Genomic DNA, 23,248 nt, shown 5'->3' on the forward strand with positions numbered 1-23,248 from the left:
TGCTCAGAGGTTAAGAGCAATGACTGCTATTCTAAAGGTCCTGAGTTCAATTCCTAGCAATCACATAGTGTCTCACAACCATCTATAATGGGATCTAATGCCCTCTTCTGGTGTGTCTGAACACAGCTACTTATATACATTAAATAAATAAATCTTTAAAGAAAAAAAATAAATTATTCAGCTGGCCATTTGTTTTTCTCTTTTTGTATTAAAACAATGTAATTCCTAATCTAAATCACCTCTGTGTTGTTCTAGCTTTGGTTGCAATTGTCTACTACACATCTGAAAATCTAGTGTGCGGTACCCACCACATAAAGACACAGCACGTTTAAGATGAACAATTCTACTTTCTTGTGGTTTTCTTTTTTCCCCCCTTTTAATGTGTACGGATGTTTTGCCTGCATGTATGTCTATGCACCATGAGTTCCAGGTAGCTTGGGTTACAGGTAAGACCCAGTCTCCACAAACTAAAGCAAATCCAAATAAACAAAACACCTGCCCACAACAACAGCAGCAAGAACTGACAGCCTGTCTGAAGAACAAGCAGATCACTCAAGTCTTCAGTCTACAGAGGATTAATTAAAAACCACTGCTGTTACTATAAATTCAAGTGAGTTTTACATAAGCCATAGACATGGGCATATTGCTACTAATATATTCTGCAATACTTACAAGGCTCTATAATTGTCTCTTGTATCTCACCTCTAAGCCTGGTTTGAAGAACAGGGGCATTCACTGCCCCTGTGGGCTACACTATGGGCCCTGAAGATAATAATGTTCAATACAAACTGCTGTTTAAGAGATTACAAGCTTGCTGTACAGATAAAGAATGTATGGGGGCTGGAGAGATGGCTCAATGGTTAAGAGCACTGACTGCTCTTCCAGAGGTCATGAGTTCAAATCCCAGCAACCACATGGTGGCTCACAACCATCTGTAATGGGGTTGGGTGTGTCTGAGGACAGTTACAGTGTACTCATATACAAAATAAATAAATAAATCTTTTAAAAAAATGAATGTACTAGGAGGGGGAGGGGAAAGAGATAACATTTGAAATGTAAATACATAAACTATCAAATAAAAATTAAAAAAAAAAAGAATGTACTAGGAATGTGGCTAGTTGACTACACCAGATATAAATGATTAAATATATCAAAGAACTAGATGAAACTACATGCAGGCAAAACATCCGTACACATTAAAAGGGGGGAAAAAAGAAAACCACAAGAAAGTAGAATTGTTCAAGGGAGAGAGAAGAAACAAGGCTGGTGCAGTCGTGTCCAGCATGTGGCCCATGTGGGGCACCACCCTTGGAATAGCTGCTAATGTAACCCTAACTTGCTTACAATATGAGGTTTCATTGCAGTTGGAGGGTGGTGCAGCCGATGACTCAGTCTCGGTGCTGAACTTTGTGGATGACAACACAGATTTACAATGTCAGAACTGGACAGGCAGAAGACAGTGCAGATCTCCACCTCTTCCCGCTACATCACGTTTACTTTAGGGGTTTTCTTTGCTTTCCTTGAGGCACCTAAATTCAGACACACTTCTGCTTTTATTCCTTTCACAAGTCTAAAGCTACTTTACATATAGTCTAAGCATTCCTAACCTGAAATTTAAAATGTTCCAGAATCTGAAATTTGTGTGTGTGCGTGCATGTTCACATGTGCATACATATGTGCAGACATATGTGTGCACTTGTCTGTCTTCTGCAAACACTCTCCTTCTTTTGAGACAGGATCTTCTCACTAAACCTGGACTTGACCCCTAACCATAAAATATCTCATGATAGGTACAAACCCCAAAATAATTTTTAAAATTCTAAAATGCAAACTACTTCTGGTCTCAAGTATACTGGATAAGAGATACTCAGCCCGCACTGAAGCAAGCCATATAAACATAATGAAAAGTTTATTTGATATTTGCAACAATTTACTGCTGAGTGTGCTGGTTGCTGGGTTCCGGTCATCCCGGAATGCAGGAAACCAAAGTTGGAGGATTGGGCCAAAGCAGCATGATCCGCGTGACAAGATCCTTCACTAAAAAAAAAAGCATTCTCTGATCCTCCCTGTGCCAGAGACAGCCACATCTTCTCATGCAGTGCCAGCCTTGTCCCATACACAAGATGGTGAAGGTTGATATGAACGAATTTGACCATATTGGGTGCCTGGTTACCAGGGCTGCCTTCTCTGCATCTGGCAAAGTGGAGATTGTTGTCATCAACAACTCTTTCGTTGACCTCAACTACATGGTCTACATGTTCCAGTATGGCTCTACCCATGGAAAATTCAATGGCACCATCAAGACTGAGAATGGGAAGTTTGTCATCAACGGGAAGCCTATCACCATCTTCCAGGAGCAAGATCCCGCTAACATCAAATGGGGTGACGCTGGTGCTGAGTATGTCATGGAGTCTACTGGCATCTTCACCACCATGGAAAAGGCTGGGGCTCACTTAAAGGGTGGGGCCAAAAGGGTCATCATCTCTGTCCCTTCAGCCAATGTCCCCATGTTTGTGATGGGTGTGAACCACGAGAAATATGACAACTCAATCAAGAAGCCAACAATGCATCCTGCACCACCAACTGCTTAACTTTGGCATCATGGAAGGGCTCTTGATCACAGTCCATGTCATCACTGCCACTCAGCAGACTGTGGATGCCCCTTCTGGAAAGCTGTGGATGGCCCCTCTGGAAAGCTGTGGATGGCCCCTCTGGAAAGCTGTGGATGGCCCCTCTGGAAAGCTATGGATGGCCCCTCTGGAAAGCTGTGGATGGCCCCTCTGGAAAGCTGTGGTGTGATGGCTGTGGGGTAACCCAGAACATCATCCCTGCATCCACTGGTGCTGCCAACGCTGTGGGCAAGGTCATCCCAGAGCTGAATGGGAAACTCACTGGCATGGCCTTCCATGTTCCTACCCCCAATATATCCGTTGTGGATCTGACATGCCACCTGGAGAAACCTGCCAAGTATGATGACATCAAGAAGGTGGTGAAGCAGGCGTCTGAGGGCCTACTAAAAGGCATCCTGGGCTACACTGAGAAGCAGGTTGGCTCCTGTGACTTCAACAGCAACTCCTACTCTTCTACCTTTGATGCTGGGGCTGGCATTGCTCTCAATGACAATTCTGTAAAGCTCATTTCCTGGTATGACAATGAATACAGCTATAGCAACAGGGTGGTGGACCTTATGGCCTACAAGACCTCCAAGGAGTAAGAAACCCTGGACTACCCACCCCAGTCCAGCAAGGATACTGAGGGCAAGAGAGAGGCCCTCAGTTGCTAAGGGGTCCCCATCCCAACTCAGCCCCCAACACTGAGCATCTCCCTCATAATTTCCATCCCAGACCCCATAATAACAGGAGGGGCCTAGAGAGCCCTCCCTTCTCTCTTGAATACCATCAATAAAGTTCATTGCACCCCCCCAAAAAAAGCTTACTTAAGGTATAAATTTACTTTTGAATATATGATGAGATTGATGTTAACATCATTCTAGAATGATGCTACAAGAGAAACGTACATTTTAGTGCTTCAAAAGCCTAAAATTCAGGGGCTGGAGGGATGGCTAGACAGTTAAGAACACTGGCTGCTCTTGTGGTAGACCTGTGTTCTGTTCCCAGCATCCACACAGCAGTTTACAACTGTCTGTAACTCCAATTCCAGGAGATCTGTTGCCCTATCCTGGCCTCTGTGGACTTCAGGCATGCACACAGTGCACAGACATACATTTAAGCATAACATGAATACATATAAAATAATAAAATACATCTTTAAAAAGAAACCTAAAAATCCATGTAAATTATACAGACTTTAAAAAAAATAACCATGAGCAGATGGCTGTCAATTGTTAAATATCAGTGAACTGCTTTGACTATCGGGGGTTTAATGCAAAGTCATCAGAGATCCATTGCAGTCACTGTACAATAGCAAAGACCCAATCTCCCTAATGACTGCTACAAAGAATACTGAGCAGCAAAGGTAACCTACTACATCTGATTCTCACTCACATTATGACCCAGCTCCTTCCTAACATATTTTCTCCCTTTACTACTTCCCAAGGCCATTATCCTCAGTCTTTTTTTTTAAAGACTTATTTATTTTATGCACAGCATTCTGCCTGCATATGTGACTGCAGGCCAGAAGAGGGCACCAGATCTCATTACAGATGGTTGTGAGCCACCATGTGGTTGCTGGAATTGAACTCATGACCTCTGGAAGAGCAGTCAGTGCTCTTAACCACCGAGCCATCTCTCCAGCCCTATCCTCAGTCTTTACAGTCCACTTTGTTCTCCTTGTTACCTTGGACCTCGCTACCTCAACCCATGGCTAACTCAGGAACTGTCCATCAATCACCTACTTTCTGCACCAGTTTCTGCAGGGAACATATCTTACCTACACTCGTTTGCCTACTTACTCTTCAAGCCACCGCAACCTGCCCTCTGTATCCACCACTCCACAGAAGCGGCCCTCACTAGACATCCATGATCTCCAAGTCCACCAATCCAGTGGGCTGTATACTGGATCTCACCTGTCAACCTCTCGGCAGTATTCAGACCACTTTATGCTTCCCACTTGACTTCCGAGACTCCCACATTCTGCTGCATTTCCTCTTCTAACTCTGGCTGTTGCTTTCACTCTCCTGTTGAGGTGCCCCTCCTCCATCACTCACTCACTTAAACATGGCTGTTGTGGATTACAATCTCAGCACAAGCTCTTTGAAAGACAAAGCCTAATTTCCCTCCCTATGTGTAAAATGTCTGTCTACAGGAGCGTGAGGTGAACTAATGAAGAAATGCAGCGGAAGTGACAGGAGAGTAGTCATAAGAGAATGATGGCTTCCTACCTGATCTCACTTGAATCGCTCTCTCTGGGTGAAGCTAGCTTCCCTGTCACGTTAGCACTCAAGTATCCCAAGGGAGACACACTACCTGTTGAGAAACTGGGGCCATCTTCCAACAGCCAGCAGGGAGCTGAGGCTTTCTGCCAATGGTGATTTAGAAGCCAGCCCAGCTGAGTGCTTCAGAAGGCGTAGCCCTGACTCCAATGTCATGAGACCCTGAGCTTGAAACACAAAGTTCTGTCCTGCAGAAACTGAAATGATAGTGTTTCGTGCTGTTGTGCTTTAGAGTGACAAGGCAATCAGTAACTAATCCAATAAAATTTTCCTGAACTGTCTCCAAAGATGCCAGTTTTCAGTCACTCAATTCTTCATATGTGGAAAATTAATAAAGATTAATTTCTGTCCCAAACTCTAGCCCTTAACACGTCATTTCAACTCATCCGGCCCCAAAACTATTACCCCTCCCCCATTCATCTTGTCCGGCAGGCCAGGAGACTGCAGGGATCAGGTTCTGCACACATGTGTGCTGGGGATCCAAACTCAAATGCTTGTATTCACACAGCGTATATTTACAGATGCAGCCACATCAGCCCCAGATACTCAAGTTTACGTGCGGATCTTGTTAGGAAGCCTGACTCAAAGCAACTGCTGAGAGAGTAATGGTTAATCAAGATTGTCAGGAAATCAACACACTTCATATTTGACATTATTAAATTATTACAATAATAAAAGTATTTTAGTAACACTCTTTAAAACGAGAAATTTGGGGGCTATTGAGTTGGCCTGATGACCTGAGCTCTAACCCCTGAACCCACATGCTGGACAGAGAAAACTACCTCTGGCAAGCTGTCCTCTGACTGACGACGTGCACAAGTGAACTGTCCTCTAAGCATACACATACACAGTACATGCAGAAATACACAATTTTAATTTTTAAAACATTTTAAAAACTCTTAATGTTTAGTTAGTATACACTGAAATATTCACAAATAAGTCTTAATATAGTATTTGGAGTATGCTTTAAAATAACTCAGTTGAGCTGGGCACATCAATATGCATCTGTAATCCTATGAGTTTAAGAACAGCTGACGCAGTGAGACCCTGTCTTTAATACAGATGCGCGCGCGCGCGCACAGACACACACACACACACACACACACACATTCTGAGTGTGGTGCCATACATCTGGGTAGTCCCTTTGTTTGGGAGGTAGAGGCAGGAGGATCATCTTTATAAGAGTTTGAGGATAGGTGGGGGCTACACAAGACCCTGTCTTTAAGAAGAAGGAAACAAAGGAGGGAGAGAGGGAGGGAGGGAAGGACAGACAGAGAAAAGGAGCTGGGGGGAGTATTAATAAACAGGATTAGCCATATGCTATAGAAAGAATATCTTGTGCATTGTATGGATGCATCATCTATCTGTCAATTAAAAAGCCAATGCCTAGGGCCTAAGCAGGGAATGAGGTGAGATATCTGGGAGAAAGAAAGGATTCTGGGATAGAGAGAGAGGGGAGATTGGCCAAGAAGAGGTGAGGAGACAGACGCATGGCACCTGAGCACAGGCAACCAGACACATGGCAGAATGCTGGTTAGAATAAACGGGTTGTTATAGTTATGATCTAGTCAGAGAAGAGCCTACCTATGTGGCCAAGGTATTTGTAAATATATTTTGAGTCTGAGTCTTATTCCTGGGAGCATGGTGCTAGAAGGCAAAACCAGGTATAACTTCAACAATATGCTGATAACTTAGAGCTGGATGTCAATAATTCTGTCCTCTTTTATAGAAGTTCAATTTTTTTTCTACAGTAAAAGTCTTCTCAATAATAAAAGTACTTAGAATATGACACTTCAGAGCCCTAGGGATAAAGTTCAAATTGCTTAGCATTTCAAGGTGAAATGCCAAGAAAGCCTTTCATGATCCACCAAACACACCCACTTCTGCTTGCTTAGCCCTCAAGGTCACCTCTCTGTAGCTGGCTTCCAACCCAAGCTGCCTCCGACAAGCTCTTCAGCTGTCTCTTCCTGAAGCATTCATTCTGTGTCTCCAGTACTTTTCCCCCCTCTGCTCATGTGCCTAACCTCTCTACTCAGATCACAATAATCTTGTTTCCTCTGGAAAACCTGTCTAAACCTGCTAAGACTGTCAGGTGTATTCCTTCAAGGCCCATACCCCAAACATCATGTGTGTCCCCACGGCTTTTACCTGCTATGTCCTCCAGCACACTTAAGTGTTACACCGATATGGGCGGCTTCCACCTCATCAGCTAACATAGAAACCCTGGCACAGTAGATACACAATAAATATTTGCCAAATCAGCAAATTAAACAAATCTACCAACATTCTCATCTTCTAATTCCTCACAAAACTGTCTCCTTCAATTCTCCCTCCTTTCTCATCTCTTTTATGATTCACATTAAAAACTGATAGTTCACACGGTGTTCTCACACTTATATCCTTAGTTCTTCCTGGTCACCTCATCTAGTAATAAAAATAGAACTCACTCAGGAGGTAGAGGCAGGAGGATCCCAGTTTGAGGCTTGGATACAAAACTCTGCTGTGAGAACAGAAGGTGTGGAGGGATGGTGAAGGTACGGCTCAGTCAGTAGAGTGCCTGCCACATAAGCATGCTGACCCATTGGGTCCTTAGGACTGACATCAAAGCCAGGCATACCAACCACACATCTACAACACCAGTGCTGGGGTGGGGTGGGGTGGGGGTAGGAGGAGGCAGGCAGGAATAGGTGGATCTCTGGAGCTCACTGATCAGCAGCCAACTTAGCCAAATGGATGAGCTCCAGGTTTGATTTTTGTCTCAAAAAATAAGGCAGAAGGGGCTGGAGAGATGGCTCAGAGGTTAAGAGCACCGACTGCTCTCCCAGAGGTCCTGAGTTCAAATCCCAGCAACCACATGGTGGCTCACAACCATCCATAATGGGATCCGATGCCCTCTTCTGGTGTGTCTGAAGACAGCTACAGTGCACTCATATACAAAATAAATAAATAAATCTTAAAAAAAAAATAAGGCAGAAGGAGCTGGAGAGATGGCTCAGCAGTTAAGAGCATTGGCTGCTCTTCCAAAGGACCTGAATTTAATTCTCAACAACCAAATGAAGGTTCAAACTTCAGTCCCAGGGACTCTGCACACACGTGATCCACAGGCATCCATGTAGTTAAAACACCTATGCTCATAAATTTTTTTAAATGAAATAAATAAGGAGGAACTTGACAAGGAAGACACTTGAGTCAGCCCTCTGGCCTCCACATGAGCACACACTGGCACATACCCAGGTGGGCACATACATGTATCATACAAACACAATAAAAAAAAAAAGATGAGACAATTTTGTGCTCTCACCCAGTGAGCCCTTATCTATCTCCAGGCCTGGCCTATGACCCCAAATGCCTGCTAGAATTCAATCTCCTACCATCTCTCAAATACACCTTTACATTAGTATCACTTAGAAGTTTGTAAACCCTTCCTAATACACCTTATGCTCTGCAACTTTCCAGTCTATTCTTGTTTTCCTATTGCCTAAAATAGCCTTTTTTTTTTCTTTTCTCAACCTTCATCTCTTAAGCCTCGGTTCAAACGTCCTTCTGGTCCTTTCTGGGCAACACTTCTGCAGATTGCTATTTCTACTGTTGACCTTGTCACAATGATTTGGTGTATATATGTGCACATGTATGTACCATGTGTGCACTATGTGTGCATGTGCTCACATGTTTGGGGGCATGTGAGTGTACATGTGTGTGTGCATGTGAGTGGAGGCTCACAGTTAGCACTGGCTGTCTTCCTTGGTCCTTCTCTAGCTGAGCCCAGAGCTCACTAATTCTGCCTATTCTAGCTAGCTTGCTCAGTGGACTCCTCATCTCTGCCTCCAGGGTACCAGAATTAAAGGTAACCATGCCTGATCAGTTTTTACATAAGATGTGAGAATCTGAATTCTAGTCGTGATTGTTCAGCAAGCACTTTATACTCCAAGCCATGTCATCAGCCACTTGTCATAGTGCTTTAAAACTATATTCAGTTATCTGCTCTGCTAGATCAGAAGTTCTTACATGAAGGAATCAACACTTGCACTCCAAACATATACACTAACTGCACTATTACAAAGTCAGCCCTACAGAAATGCCTGCTGAATAGACTAGCACTAGAATACATTAAAACTAGTGATTATGATTAAGAGGCTGACTTGAGGCTTTGCAGTGGTGGTGTACGCCTTTAATCCTAGCGTTCGGAAGGTGGAGGCAGAGGCAAGTGGATCTCTGAGTTCCACGACAGCCAGGGCTCAAATATCTCTGTGTATGTGTGTCTCTCTCTCTCTCTGTGTCTCTGTCTCTCTCTGTCTCTGTCTCTCCTCTCCCTTTCTGTCTCTGTCTCTCCCTCTCCCTCTCTCCCTCTACCTCTCTGCCTCTCTCCCTCTCTGCCTCTCCCCCCCCTCTCTCTCTCTCTCTCTCACACACACACACACACACACACACACACACACACACACACACACACACAAATGGTTAGTCAGACATGAAAAAAAAGAGTCCCTGTAAGCATTCCTTCAAAAGCAAAACTCTGTGCTGAGGATGTATTCGTGGTAGCATGTTGGACTAGCAAGTACAAAGCTGTGGGGTTCACCCATCAGCTTAGCAAAGAGATTATGAAACAAATGAAAATAAAGTAAAAAGATCATTCTGGACTGGAGAAATGGCTCAGCTGCTAAAGGTACTTGCTACCAAAGCTGACAACCTGAGTTCTGTCCCTGGGCCCACATGGTGGAAGGAGAAAACTGGCTACCTCAAGTTGTCCTGATTTCCACACAGGTGCTATGGCATAAAATCTTCCTGCACGGAAACACAAACACATATACAAAAAAAAAAAAAAAAAAGTGACTGTTAATTAAAAAAAAAAATCATCCCATCCCCAGAGCTTAGTAAATTTTTATGAAGTTCTAGGCTGAAAAAAGGCTCAACTGAACTTATTTCAATTCAATCCGGGTGACCCTAGCTCGGTCCTGAGATTTAATGCTGATTCTCAGTAGAGGCTGACTCTAAAGCAAGGGCAATCTAGTTTAATTTAGAATTTTCTGGAACAACCTAGAAGGAATCAACAACCAGAGAGCCAGACTAGATCTCAAGTAATTTTGGAAACAAGGAACAAAGTGACTATTTGCTACCCTGATTAAAATGTGGCACAACTGGCAAGTCTATCCATCCTGGGCCGGTGTGGTCTAGTCACCTCATGTCCTTGTTGCCTATGTCTGTTGCCTGCCCTTGGCCTCTGCACACTACCCCAGCTTCCATTGCTGGCCTTGAAACAGCCACTTGGCACAACTCTCCCCTGTGGGAAACTAAACCAAGCTCAGGACTCTGCAGCCAGCTCAGTGCCTGCAAGCTTAAGTGCCTGGAAGGATCACACACTAGTGCTGCCAGCAGGCACCCCTTCTGACTTAGAGGGAATCAAGAAGCAAGTACTGTGTGTCTTGAAACTCTATGTTGAGACTGACCCAGAAAAGCTCTCAGTAAGTTCACATTGTATGAAGAACCAAGTGGCAGTGTCATGGAAGATGAATTGGGATTTGAAATTCCTGATATAGACGCAGAAGTTCTTGTGTCCACATTTCGGATAAGAAAGATAAATATGGATAAAGTGTCAGAGCTTTTTTCCTCATGGAGAAAACGCAGAGAAACTGGGAACACTCACTGGCACCATCACTTACGGACAGTCACTCTGCTGGGTTTGTATTTAAATCGTATGAGTGTTTTATCCTTTGAAAATTAAATGCATTAGAAAAAAAATTTGGCACAGCCAGTTCAGATATTCTTACTAGAAGGTGTGGCTGTGAGAATTAGCCAAATGCAAATCATTAATGTAGACAGACCCATCAGAACGCTAACGCACTCCAACTGTGACAGAACTCTCTGCCTACATTTGATCCGACTCCTACTCTCTCCTTGTGATGATCATTCTAGCTTTACAAGATAGTACAATTCCCTGTAAGTAAACAACAGGAGAAATGTTTTAAAACAGCCATCATTGAGAAACACGATCCCCCCCTGCTGTGTAAAATAAGAATGTTTTATAGAATCTAAGCTCGGAAAGTATTAAGGGAAAAAAGAAAAGTCTATGAAAAACTCAGAAGGACAAGGAGTCCAAGCACTCCAAATCTACAAGGAGGAGGAGACAGACAGAAAATATTAAAAAAAAAAGGGGGGGGGGGCTGGGGATTTAGCTCAGTGGTAGAGCGCTTACCTAGGAAGCACAAGGCCCTGGGTTCGGTCCCCAGCTCCGAAAAAAGAACCAAAAAATAAATAAATAAATAAATAAAAAAAAGCAAGCAGGGAAGAAAGAAAACAAGGAATAGGGACATTTTATCCAGGCTAAGAGCTCCCTAGAATCTTAACTTGGGACCTCTCTAGGATGGCCCTACTTTCAGACCACACAAATTTGGGATTTGAAGAGTAACTTATTTCTATAGTGCTGCTAATCGAAATTACGCCATCATGAATATGCTGGCTAGGTTCCATGGGATTTGCTGATGTACCACATTTACATGCACTGAAACTTGATGCTATTCCTTATTTATCTTAGTCATAGGATTTCATAACTCTTCAGTTTTCCAGGATAAAATGAGTAGTTGTTCCTTTTCTATCTGACATAATCTTAATATGGGGTGCGTGTGTGTGTGTGTGTGTGTGTGTGTGTGTGTGTGTGTGTGGTTTTTGAGTATTTTTGATTGGGGAGTGGGGTGGGGGGGAGAGGATTGATTCAAGGTCTCATTAGGTACCTTATTCTGCTTGACCTTAAAATTAAGAGGCTACATATATGGGCTACTGTATTCAGCTTTGAACAATATGTGTGTGTCTCATTAAAATTTGATCCTTTAAAAATTATGTAGAAGACAAACTAGGAATGTGGGTCAGTCGTAAAGTGTTGACCTAGCATGTGCAAAGTCTTGGACTCCACCAAAAAATAAAAATAGTAAGGATACAGAGAACAGAAGTTCATATCTAAAGAATGATAGAGGTGATCAACTCTTTTACTCTTGGAGAACCCACCTAACAGCATGAACTTTTCTCCTTCCTGTAGCAAAAGAGAAATTTAATGGGAATCCTGACTCCACCACTTAACAGCTGCCTATGCGATCTTGAGCTAATTACTTAAAAGCCTGGAGCCTCAGATTCCAAAACTGTAAAATGGGAACATTAATTGGGGATAATGAATACCTACCTTGCAAATTTATTAAGAGTAAATGAATTAAGGGGCCCACCAGACTACACTAAAAAGCTCTCGCGAAGAGAGGCAGTGTCTACATCGCTGTCGATTATGGCTGGAATGAGACCCGCAGAACAGGAACTCAATGATATTTTTTAAATGAATGAATAACTATGTATCTCTACTTCTCTCATCAACATTAACTCTCTTCGCATAACCGTATTTTTTCCTTTTCCTTCTATCATTTTTCTAAAGACATTTTATATTTTGTCCTTCTGGGTGCTTTTCTTCTTCTCACGGGCTATTATTAATGATACAGCTCAAAGAAAGTAGCCCCGTTAGTAATCTCTCCAACACCGCCCACCTTTCATCTCTAATGCAAAGGGGGTGGAAGAGGCGGTCAGAACATAGGCTCCACAGCACTTCATCTACCTACCCTGGGCCACTAACTCCGGTTAACAGTGAAGTCGAACAGACGGCCCTTCCCAGAACACAACTTTCAGGGCAACCGCACCATCTCTTTCTACATCTCCGCAACCAGAAGACTCGCGCAGAGGCAATCCTCTGCTCTCAAAAGTTACAGAGTCCGTTACACTCGCGCCCCGCTGGAAAGAGGGGTGCATCCCCACAGTAGGACAGCCTAGCTGGACAGACTGGCGGGATTTCAGAGACCACGGTATTGACGAGGGTCACCTTTGGACCTGGCCAGGCTCCACTGACCACTGCTCCGAGAAGGCAGCGCTCTTAGAGCCCCGGAGGGAAGATAAGGGGTGCGGTTAGTGCCTGGGCTGGGGACAGCAGGGACAGACAGAGTGGACCGCTGGGCTGACCTGACACACCGGGACTACGCCCACCCATACCTCGCCAAGGCACAGACCCTACCGATCCCCAGAACCACTCCCTGAGGCACCCGGCTCGCCCCCGGCCCATAAATCAGCCAGCCGGCGCTGCTCACTGGCTGGGTCCGCATCTCCCTCCTGGTCATTGGCTACCCGCACGCAAAGCCCTCCTCCACAAGGGAACCTCGCGTACGGCGGTCTCCACAGCTGAGCACCCTCGCCCCGGCTCCCTGTAGCTCGCCGTCCGGGCAGCGCGGCCTCAGCCACTCACCGTATAGTAGGAGAGCAGTCCTGCATTGTAGTCCAGCACGAACCAACGATACTGCCATCCCTTCATCACGTTAGTCCATTTGCTCAGCGGCCCTTCCACGATGGACGCCATCTTGGGAGCCGCCAATGACAACAAACGGCCTGACGTCAGTCGCCTATATGGTATTCGGCATGCAGGGGGCGGGGCCTCAGAGAGCCTAGGCGGGACAGGGGCGTGAGTGGGCGGGGCCAGGTGTAGCTCCTCCGCGCAGCTGGTGGACCCACGCCCCAGGCAATCCTACTCAAGCGTGCTTTGTTTCTTTCTTTGCCTATTGTGTGTAGAGCGGGCTTTTATGGAGGTGAGAAAACTGAGAAAGCGAGCGTGAATATTAAGATTATTTATCCAAGCCAGGCGTGATGGTGGATATCTGTAATTCCAACACTTGGGAGACCCAGAGGATCAGTAGTTCAAAGCCAGACTCAGCTAAATGAGACTTTCCTAAAGAAAGGAGAGAGGGAGAAAGGGGAGCGAGGGTAGGAAGGAAGGAGAAACAGGAGAAAGAAAGAGAATAAAAGAGAAAAACATCTTCAAAAGGATCTGAGTTCTGGTCCCAGCACTCACAGGAAGGGTAGGGGAGCTCACAACTGCCTATAATTCCAGGTCTTCTGAACTGAGGATACCTGCACTTATGAGCAAATATTCCCACCCCACCCAGACATATAGTACATATAATTAAAACTAAATCTTTTTTTTTTTTTAAGTTCAAGATCATCCTTGGCTACATAAAGAGTTCAAGAGTAGTGCGGGCTGCATATAACTTAAAAAAAAAACTAACATAAGTTTTGTTGTTTTTTGTTTGTTTGTTTGTTTTGTTTTGTTTTTTGGAGATAGAGTCTCTTTGTAGCCTGGGCTGTTCTGGTATTTGCTATGTGTAGACCAGGTTGGTCTTGAACTCACAGAGACTGTCTGTCTCTGGGCTTGAATTAAAGGTGAGAGCCACCACACCTGGCAAAAGAATTCTCTTTTTAAGAACCTAGTGATTGGGAAGGCTGGAAAGATGGCTCATCAGTTAAGCACTGACTGCTCTTCCAGAGGTCCTGAGTTCAGTTCCCAGCAACCACAACAGGGTGGCTTACAACCATCTGGTGTGTCTGAAGAGCAACAGTATACTCACATACATACATACATACATACATACATACATACATACATACATACAATAAATCTAGAAGAAGAAGACAATGAACAACAACAACCCAGAGCTTCATGCACGCCAGAAGAACATTCTACCTTTGCTATATTAGTCAGGGATCTTTAGAATAACAGAACTTATAGAATGAATATATTTGTGTGTATGTATATAGATCAATAGATACACACAGAGATAGATGATAGATAGATAGATAAGATAGATAGATAGATAGATAGATAGATAGATAGATAGATAGATAGATAGATGGATTTACTACAGGCTGTAATCCATTAAAGACAACAGTGGCTGCCCATGCATAGAAAATTCAAGAATCTAGTAATTGGACGTCTCAGCTAGTCTTCAGTCAAAATCTGGAAAAAGTAGGCTCTAGTGCCAGTGGAGTAATGGACTTGCTAGCAAGGGTGAGAGGAAGCAGACAGAAAAGGAGAGAGCTTCCAGCAGAAAGTGTGGCCCAGACTAGGGGTGGGTCTTCCCACCTCAAAGAGCTGGATTAGAAGTGGATCTTCCCACTTCATATAATCCAGTTAAGCAAAAATCCCCCACAGGTGTGCCCAGCCATTTTTGGGTTTTAGTTAATTCCAAATGCAGATACAGTCCAGATACAGTCCAGTTGACAACCAAGAACAGCTACACACTGCCTTCACTTAAGAAAACGGGTAGGTCATTCTTTACACCTCAAAGGACACCACCCCCAATGTTTATTTATGTATTTGTTCCACAAGTCACTCTCTTAATAGCCATAGCGTAGGGATATAGCCCGATGGCAGAGTGCGTGCCTAGCGTATGTGAGTCCCTAAATTCAATTCCCAGAATCAGGGGACTGCACTGAAACACATGATGTTTTGCCCTATGCACTCTTAAGGCTTTGAGGACATTTGCAGAAGGTAGAGAGAAAGGCAAAGATAAACAACAAAGTCCATGATGTGTGAACCACAAATTGTTAAGTGCTGTGGGAAAAAATAAAGGGAAGAAGGGTTAGGCCTGAGTGAGAAAGTAACCTTCTCAAAGCTTTATACATGTATTGATTGTGTATTGAGTGTACCCCTCTGTATTAGTCTGGGTTCTCTAGAGTCACAGACTTATGGGTAGTCTCCATATAGTAAGGGAAATTGTGATGACTTACAGTCTGGAGTCCAACTCCCCAACAATGGGCAGCAGCAGCTGGGAATAAAAGTCCAAGGATCTAGCAGTGGCTCAGTCCCACAAGGCAAGCAGGTAAAGAAGAGTCTTCCTTCTTCCAATGTCCTTATATAAGTCTCCCAGAAGAAGGTGTGGCCCAGATTAAAGGTGCTTTGTCCCAGATGACCTTGAACTCGGAGATCTCCTTGCCTTACTCTTCTGGGATTCATAGCCACTGTGCCTCAAGATCTCCGTGCCAAGATCCAGGTCAGAAACGTGTATCTCCCAGCCTCAAGATCAGGATCACAAGCGAGCCTTCCAATTCTGGATTATAGTTCATCCCAGATACAGTCAAGTTGACAACTAGGAACAGCCACTACAGCCTCATAGCTCCTAACTCTCCCCTTTCATGCCCCTTCCCTCCCATTAGTCTCATTTGTCCCTCTAGACAGTTTTACGTCTGTTTTCAAGCCAAATAAGTATAAATACACAATTTTATATATCTATATAAAATCTGGGCACCACAAATGAGGGAAAATATTTGCCTTTCTGAAACTGGCTTAACTTAGTTAATATTGTTATCTCCAGTTGTATCCATTTTCCTACAAATAATATAACTGTATTCTTTAATTTGTGCAACACACACACACACACACACACACACACACACACACACAATACTTACTTATAAGAATCAAAGGAAAACCATCCATGGTGATTCCCACATTCCACCTAGTTTTAGGCAGAGTTCCTTTTTACCTCTGTGTATACTATATGTGGGCTCCCATGGACTCATGTGTGTGAGTGCTTGGCCCACAGAGAATGGCACTATTAGGAGGTATGGCCTTGTTGGAATAGGTATGACCTCGTTAGAGGAAGTGTGTCACTGTTGGGGTTTGAGGTCTCCTATGCTCAAGCTCCACCCAATGTTGAATTCCAATCTCCTGGTTTCCTGCAAAGGATAGTCTCCTTCAGGCTGCCTTTGGATCAAGCTGTAGAACTCTCAGCTCTTCCAGTACCATGTCTGCCTGCTTCCTGCCATGATGATCATGAACTGAACCTCTGAATCTGTAAACTAGCCCCAATTAAATGTTGGCCTATAAGAGTTGCCTGGTCATGCTGTCTCTTCGCAGCAATGGAAACCCAAACTAAGACACCAGGCTAGTTAGCCTAAGAGCTTGTGAGAATTCTCCTGACTACAGACATCTAACAGTAGATACACAATATCCCATCCAGCTTTGTGTGGTTTTGTGGATCTGAAGTCGGGTCCTCCCGGTTGTGTGGTAAGCATTTACCCTCTTAGTCATCTTCCCAATCTTCATTCTTTAACTTTGACCGAAGCAAAGACCTGAAGAAAGTGAGGGAGTAAGCGAGGGGAAGAACTTCCCAGCTAGTGAACAGAACAGATGTTGGGAGTGAGCCAGGCATGTTGAAGAAACAGAAACTCACTGAGTGGAACAGTAATATAAAAGAAAATGTAGGGGCTGGGGATTTAGCTCAGTGGTAGAGCGCTTACCTAGGAAGCGCAAGGCCCTGGGTTCGGTCCCCAGCTCCGGGAAAAAAAGAACCAAAAAAAAAAAAAAAAAAAAAAAAAAAAGAAAATGTAGGAGGAGACAGAGGCCAAAAGGACAGACCCCTGGCAGCCTACAAGTACACTGTATTTATGGATCACATAGCCTCATGCAGACACCATTCAAGGTGCTGGGATCTTCTGTGATGAAAGCAAGTACTAAGGAAGTAAACAGGAAAGTTACCCAATACTGAGACTCCACGGATGGTTCAACTGTACAGTGCTCGCTGCACAAACATGAGGACTTGAGTTCAGATCCCACGCACTCACCCAAAAGGACAGGTGCATACCTGTCATTCCAGTGCTGGGAAGATAGGGACAGGAAGCTCCCTGGGGCTTGCTGATCAGCTAGTCTGGCCGAATTGATGAGATATAAAGTCAGAGCAGACTCTGTCTTTAAAAAAAAAAAAGTGGGGTCCTTGAATTCCAGCACTTCAGAAGCAGAGGCAGGTGGATCTCTGTAGACCAGCCAGGGATACACTTAGAAAACCTGTCTTGAAAGGAAAAAAAAAGGGGGGGCTCATTTGCACCAAGCACAATGACCTGAGGACCTGAGTTTGACCCCTGGGACCCACATGATGAAAGACAGAACTAACTCCGGAAAGCTGTCCTCAGACTTCTAAGAACAAGCTATGGCACACACCTGTGTCCACATACACACATACACACAGATAAATATACTGAATTTATTTTTAGAAAAAAACTATACAGTACTGCTTTGCTGAGAATTTAATAAGCTAATATAATAGGATATCAATGGATAGGTAGTATCAGCTGTGCAAATATTAGAAGGAGAGCTAAAAAGAGAATATTCTCTAGAAATGATGTAGGAGTATTATTATTATTATTATTATTATTATTATTATTATTATTATTATTATTATTTTCTCTTAAGATTGAAGATACCCAAGAGGCTAAGGCAGTGGGATCACTATGAGGTCCAAGCCAGCCTGGATCTCAGTGTGAGACCCTGTCTCAGATCGAAGCATAGATGAAGCTACTGAGAAGTATTGCTTTGCTTGTTTCCAGGGGGTTCCAGGGGCTGGGGGTTGGAGGGACTGGAGACATCCTAGGTAAAGGAGAAACCAGTAGTGGCCAAACCCTTGAGAAGACTGGGATGCCAAGCCCAAGCGAAAGGGTTATCAGCATCTAGACGCAGACATTCCCATCCTTGTCAACAAAGGGGAGATGGGAGAGTATGACCCACGCACGTGCTGGAGGCTTGTCAATCACATGGGTGCTTCTACCTCCCTCTGGGTGAGGGGACACTCAGAGCTCAGTATTTAAGGATGTGGATTGTGAAACCACTGCCTGGCAGCACAGCTGTGCACCACATGGCAGCATCTTGGTCTACAGCGGACAGAGCATGCAGGATAGCGGTCCCAGGAGATTGCAACAGAGCTAAGTTAGGAAGCTCCTTAGCTAGTGGTGTTGGGATTATCATAACAGCACAGTACAGACACACTGCTGGCTTCCTCATGATGCTGGTTTAAGTAACCTTACTCTGCCAGGGCTGAGAAGGCGTAGCTTAAATAATTATGTAGCCTATGTAAGTAGTAAACAACCATGGCACGGATTTATGTACTCAGTACATTTCCCAACCATCATTTCAGAGAGTGCTCTTACTTAGTGAAAACTAAAAGTTGGGTGTGGTAGTTTAAGACTGTAACACCAGCATTGACAGGATACAGGGAAGAGGCAGGAGGACTGCTGTAGGTTCCAGGCCAGCTTAGGCTGAGAAGTGAGTTCCAACCTAGTTTGAGCTACATAGTAAAACCTTGACTTTATAAGAGGTGGGCGGGGCTGGAGAGATGGCTCAGTGGTTAAGAGCACCGACTGCTCTTCCTGAGGTCCTGAGTTCAAATCCCAGCAACCACATGGTGGCTCACAACCATCTGTAATGGGATCTGATGCCCTCTTCTGGTGTCTGAAGACAGTTACAGTGTACTTATATATAATAAATAAATCTTAAAAAAAAAAAAAAAGAGGTGGGCAGGGGTTGGGGATTTGGCTCAGTGATAGAGCACTTGCCTAGCAAGCGCAAGGCCCTGGGTTCGGTCCCAAAAAAAAAAAAAAAAAAAAAAAAAAAAGAGGTGGGCGGTAACTAAGTCAGCCTCAGGCAGGTCCTCCAAGGATTCCGGAAGACAACACAGCTGTCTTAGATGACGGCTCCGTGTGTAGCATCTGGGAAGACTTTACAGTGAAAGACAATGACATTGGTAGTCTTACCCTGGTTGAAATGCTCTGTTACGGCTTAGGGGTAGAATGCAGTCCACAGGATTGTCTTTGAACACTTGGTCCCAGCTGGCTCAGCCATTCTGGAAATCAGTGGGACATTCAGAAGATGAGGCCTAATTCAGGAAGTGGATCACTGAGTCACAGACCGTATCAATCAAAGCCAGTCTCAGTTCCAGCTGAGCACTCTGGTCTATGAACATGTTGAAGAGTCCTAGCCTCAGAGCCTTCCTGCTTTCCCTCTGCCATGGACTGTAGCCTTTCAAACTGTGAGCCACTAACAATGCTTCTTATCAAGTGTTTGTTCACAGTGACTAGAAAAGTTACTGATGTATAGGCTTGTACTGGCTGGTTTTGTGTGTCAACTTGACACAAGCTGGAGTTATCACAGAAAAGGAGCCTCAGTTGTGGAAATGCCTTCATGAGACCCAGCTGTAAGGCATTTTCTCAACTAGTGGTCAAGCCCATTGTGGCTAGCTGGTGGTCTTGGGTTCTATAAGAAAGCAAGCTGGGTAGTGCTGTCCCTGGGCTGGTGGTCTTGGGTTCTATAAGAGAGCAAGCTGAGCACGCCAGAGGAAGCAAACCAGTAAGTAACATCCCTCCATGGCCTTTGCATCAGCTCCTGCTTCCTGACCTGCTTGAGTTCCAGTCCTGACTTCCTTTGGTGATGAACAGCAATGTGGAAGTGTAAGCTGAATAAACCCCTTTCCTCCCCAGCTTGCTTCTTGGTCATGATGTTTGTGCAGGAATAGAAACCCTAAGACAAGGCTGTACTATCTAATTTACGTGTGTCCAAGCCAAGTAGATTTGTATGAGTATGTCTGTACAGTGATCTAATAGCCTAGTGTCCTGTTTCTCAGAAAGCATCCCTATTGTGAGATGCAAATCAAAACTACATCGAGATTCCATCTCACCCCAGTCAAAATGACCATCATAAAGAAAACAAACAACGAGAGATGCTGGTGCGCGTGTGGGGGAAGAAGAACCCTTACTCAGTGTGGGTGAGGGGATCAACTGGTGAGATAGTGAGACCACTCGTGGACATGCACCTGAAGGACCCTAAGTCCCTCCACAGAGACACTTGCATATCCATTTTATTGATGCACTATTTACAGTATGAAGAAAATGAATAAGCCTACATATCCATCAGTAGACACAAAGGAATACTGAAAATGTAGTACATATGTACAATGTAATTTTATTTTGCTATACAAAAAAAAAAATGAGGGTTGGGAGATGGCTCAGCAGGTAAAAGCACTTGTTGCCAAGTCTGACAACCTGAGCTCAAAACTTAATGTCCACGGGATAGACACAGAGAGGTGACTCCCACAAGTTGTTCTATGACCTCTACACACATGCCCTGGCATGGGGACACACACACACACACACACACACACACACACACACACACACGAGGGTTAAATAATAAATGTGGGGGAAAACAAAGTTTTACCAAAGTAGGTGGATCTAGAAATTTTCATTAAAAAGAGATAATCCAGGGGTTGGGGATTTAGCTCAGTGGTAGAGCGCTTGCCTAGCAAACGCAAGGCCCTGGGTTCGGTCCCCAGCTCCGAAAAAAAGAAAATGAAAAAAAAAAAAAGAGATAATCCAGACTCAAAAAGACAAATACCACATGTTTACTCTGTTGTGTAGATCCTGTATTTTAATTTTTATATACATATCTATGTGTCTGTGGATTACGTAACATGGTCCTCTGGAAAGAGGACCATGGCAGGAAGGGGAAGGGAACAGAGGGTAGTGGAATGCATGTGACATGAAAATAGTAATGGAACTACTTCCAGAAGGAAGGTCTCAAGGTAGAGAGTAGGGAAGAGCAATGAGAAGAGAGGATCAATTAAAAAAAACAAAACAAAAACAAAAACCAAAGTATGTGTGAGTTCTTGCCTCACATCCACAAAGCCCTGGGTTCAATCCCCAGCACAGCATCAGGGTGTGACCTGTAATCCCAGCACGTAGAAGGTGGAAGCAGGAGGATCAGAAATGTAAGTTAAACAGGATTACAGATCTAGTTCAAGGTCAGCGAGTGCTAGATACGGTGTCTCAAAAAAAGCAAACAAAAATAAAACAGCAACTAGAATTACAGCAGTGTAGTGGCTCTAATACTCGTAATCACTGCGGTCAAAGTGCTTGGGAGGCAGAGGCAGCAGGATTGCCTCAAGTTGGAGGCCAGCCTGGGCTTCACAGTAACTTCCCCTAGCTAAAAAGTCAACAAAAACTAAGATCTATGTATTTCCAAATTATTTCATCCCAGCTGCAAGCTGTTTTTACTCTGTGTGTGTGTGTGTGTGTGTGTGTGTGTGTGTGTGTGTGTGTGTGTGTGTGTGCAAATGCTTTGTAGGGCTGGAGAGCTATCTCAGTGATTAAGGCTATGGATTACTCTGAAGACCCAAGTTCAGTTCCAAGATCTCACACTAAGTTCCTTTAATTCCAGATCTAGGGTCTTAGCCCTCCTTAGACGCTGCACTCACGCAAACAAAGCCCTGTGAGTTTGTGCCCAGACACACATGTATACACATAGTTAGCAATAATTTTTGAACACCTTAGACATAAATGTGGACAGTATCATCAACCTCTCAGTCTGTCTTACCATTCCTCAGGGTCCTCAGGCATCAGAAGACTCTCTTTAGTTTCCACTGTGAAGAAACAAGTCAACAGCAAAAGGCAGGAGGAAAGCCTTGACTCCTAAGACAAAGTCCAGCTTATAGCACTTGGCCTACATTCTACACTCATCAGCTAAAACTAAACATGATGAGACACACTGGTCTTGTTCCTGCATTTCTTCTGTTTCAGGCCTTGCCTCGAAAGAAAAGGCAGCTGAAGTATAGAAGAAAAAGACAATTAGACTCAGCCACAAGAAGAGATAATGCTGGGCTGGAGAGATGGCTCAGCGGTTAAGAGCACCTGACTGCTCTTCCAGAGGTCCTGAGTTCAATTCCCAGCAACCACATGGTGGCTCACAACCATCTGTAAAGAGATCCGATGCCCTCTTCTGGTGTGTCTGAAGACAGCTACAGCATACTTATATGTAATAAATGAATAAAAAATCTTAAAAAAAAAAGAAGAGATAATGCTAATTATTATACCCTGTAAACTTGCTGAGGACAGGAATTAGAGCTAAGACATTCTACCACTCAGAGTAACTGCTTGGTGCTGGGATTGTACTCAGGAACTGTGTGTGCCAAGCACACACGTAGAATGTACACTGATGTACACTACTAGCCAAAAATGTAATCTTATTTGTTTTTGCTGTTGCTGTTTTGTTAAGATGGAGTTCCTCCTATATAGTTCAGGCTGACCTTGAATTTATGATCCTCCTGCCTCAGTCACCCAAGTAGCAAGAGGTGCTTGTGCTCATAGATAAGCACTGGAGAATACAGGAATGTTGGACATTGCAGGCTTGTCTCTTAAGGTTTGTTTACCTATTTTCTACCCAGAACTCTGGGAATGGATGTAGTTTGCAACCTGGTAATGTTTTGCTATCTGTAAGGCCAGGCTTCACCCAAATATTATGCTTTTTTTTTAAACCCCCCAATCCATCAAATCTTGAGCATTGCTTCTCAATCCATAAAACCTATCCTCATGAGAGATGTCACTTGTACTTTACAGCAGCCTAAGTGAGTTCTATGTTACCTCACTGCCAGGCCAATTCTGACTCCAACAGGCATTGTGTTTACCCCAGCCATTCTCCCAGACCCTTGTCCTGAGTTTTTTTTTTTTTTTTTTTTTTTTTTTTTTGGTTCTTTTTTTCGGAGCTGGGGATCAAACCCAGGGCCTTGCGCTTCCTAGGCAAGCGCTCTACCACTGAGCTAAATCCCCAACCCCTTGTCCTGAGTTTTATCTCTGAGTCAACAGAACCCATCTTTATGGAAGAGGCCATAAAGAGTTTCAATGTAAGCATGTCTTAAGCTTTGTCGTATACATGGGACTGAGTTAATTATCATCAAGAAACATATTGTG

At 44.0% G+C, this 23,248-nt stretch overlaps 1 protein-coding gene and 1 long non-coding RNA gene across 6 annotated transcripts in view; one reads left to right on the forward strand and one right to left on the reverse strand.

The window, feature by feature from the left end:
- The window catches only part of Osbpl9 (oxysterol binding protein-like 9), a 143,063-nt gene extending 129,777 nt beyond the window's left edge, over positions 1-13,286 (reverse strand). For 3 of the 4 annotated variants that reach the window (XM_039109563.2, XM_039109562.2, XM_039109561.2), the window contains exon 1: positions 13,155-13,286. In XM_039109563.2, coding sequence (XP_038965491.1) covers positions 13,155-13,265 — 111 coding nt within the window. In that variant the 5' untranslated portion in view covers positions 13,266-13,286. The remainder of the gene's footprint in view (positions 1-13,154) is intronic. The other variant, NM_001044234.2, reaches the window with a different exon arrangement.
- Positions 13,161-22,349, forward strand: LOC134486963 (uncharacterized). Of its 2 annotated transcripts, none has more exons than XR_010066575.1 (2): positions 13,161-13,299; positions 22,082-22,349. It is a non-coding gene; the product is annotated as an uncharacterized LOC134486963 (long non-coding RNA). The 2 variants fall into 2 exon arrangements; XR_010066574.1 differs by having other exon boundaries at positions 13,177-13,315.
- Positions 22,350-23,248: the final 899 nt, after the last annotated feature.

The sequence above is a fragment of the Rattus norvegicus genome, chromosome 5 (assembly GCF_036323735.1).
Source record: "Rattus norvegicus strain BN/NHsdMcwi chromosome 5, GRCr8, whole genome shotgun sequence".
Taxonomy (NCBI): Eukaryota; Metazoa; Chordata; class Mammalia; order Rodentia; family Muridae; genus Rattus; species Rattus norvegicus.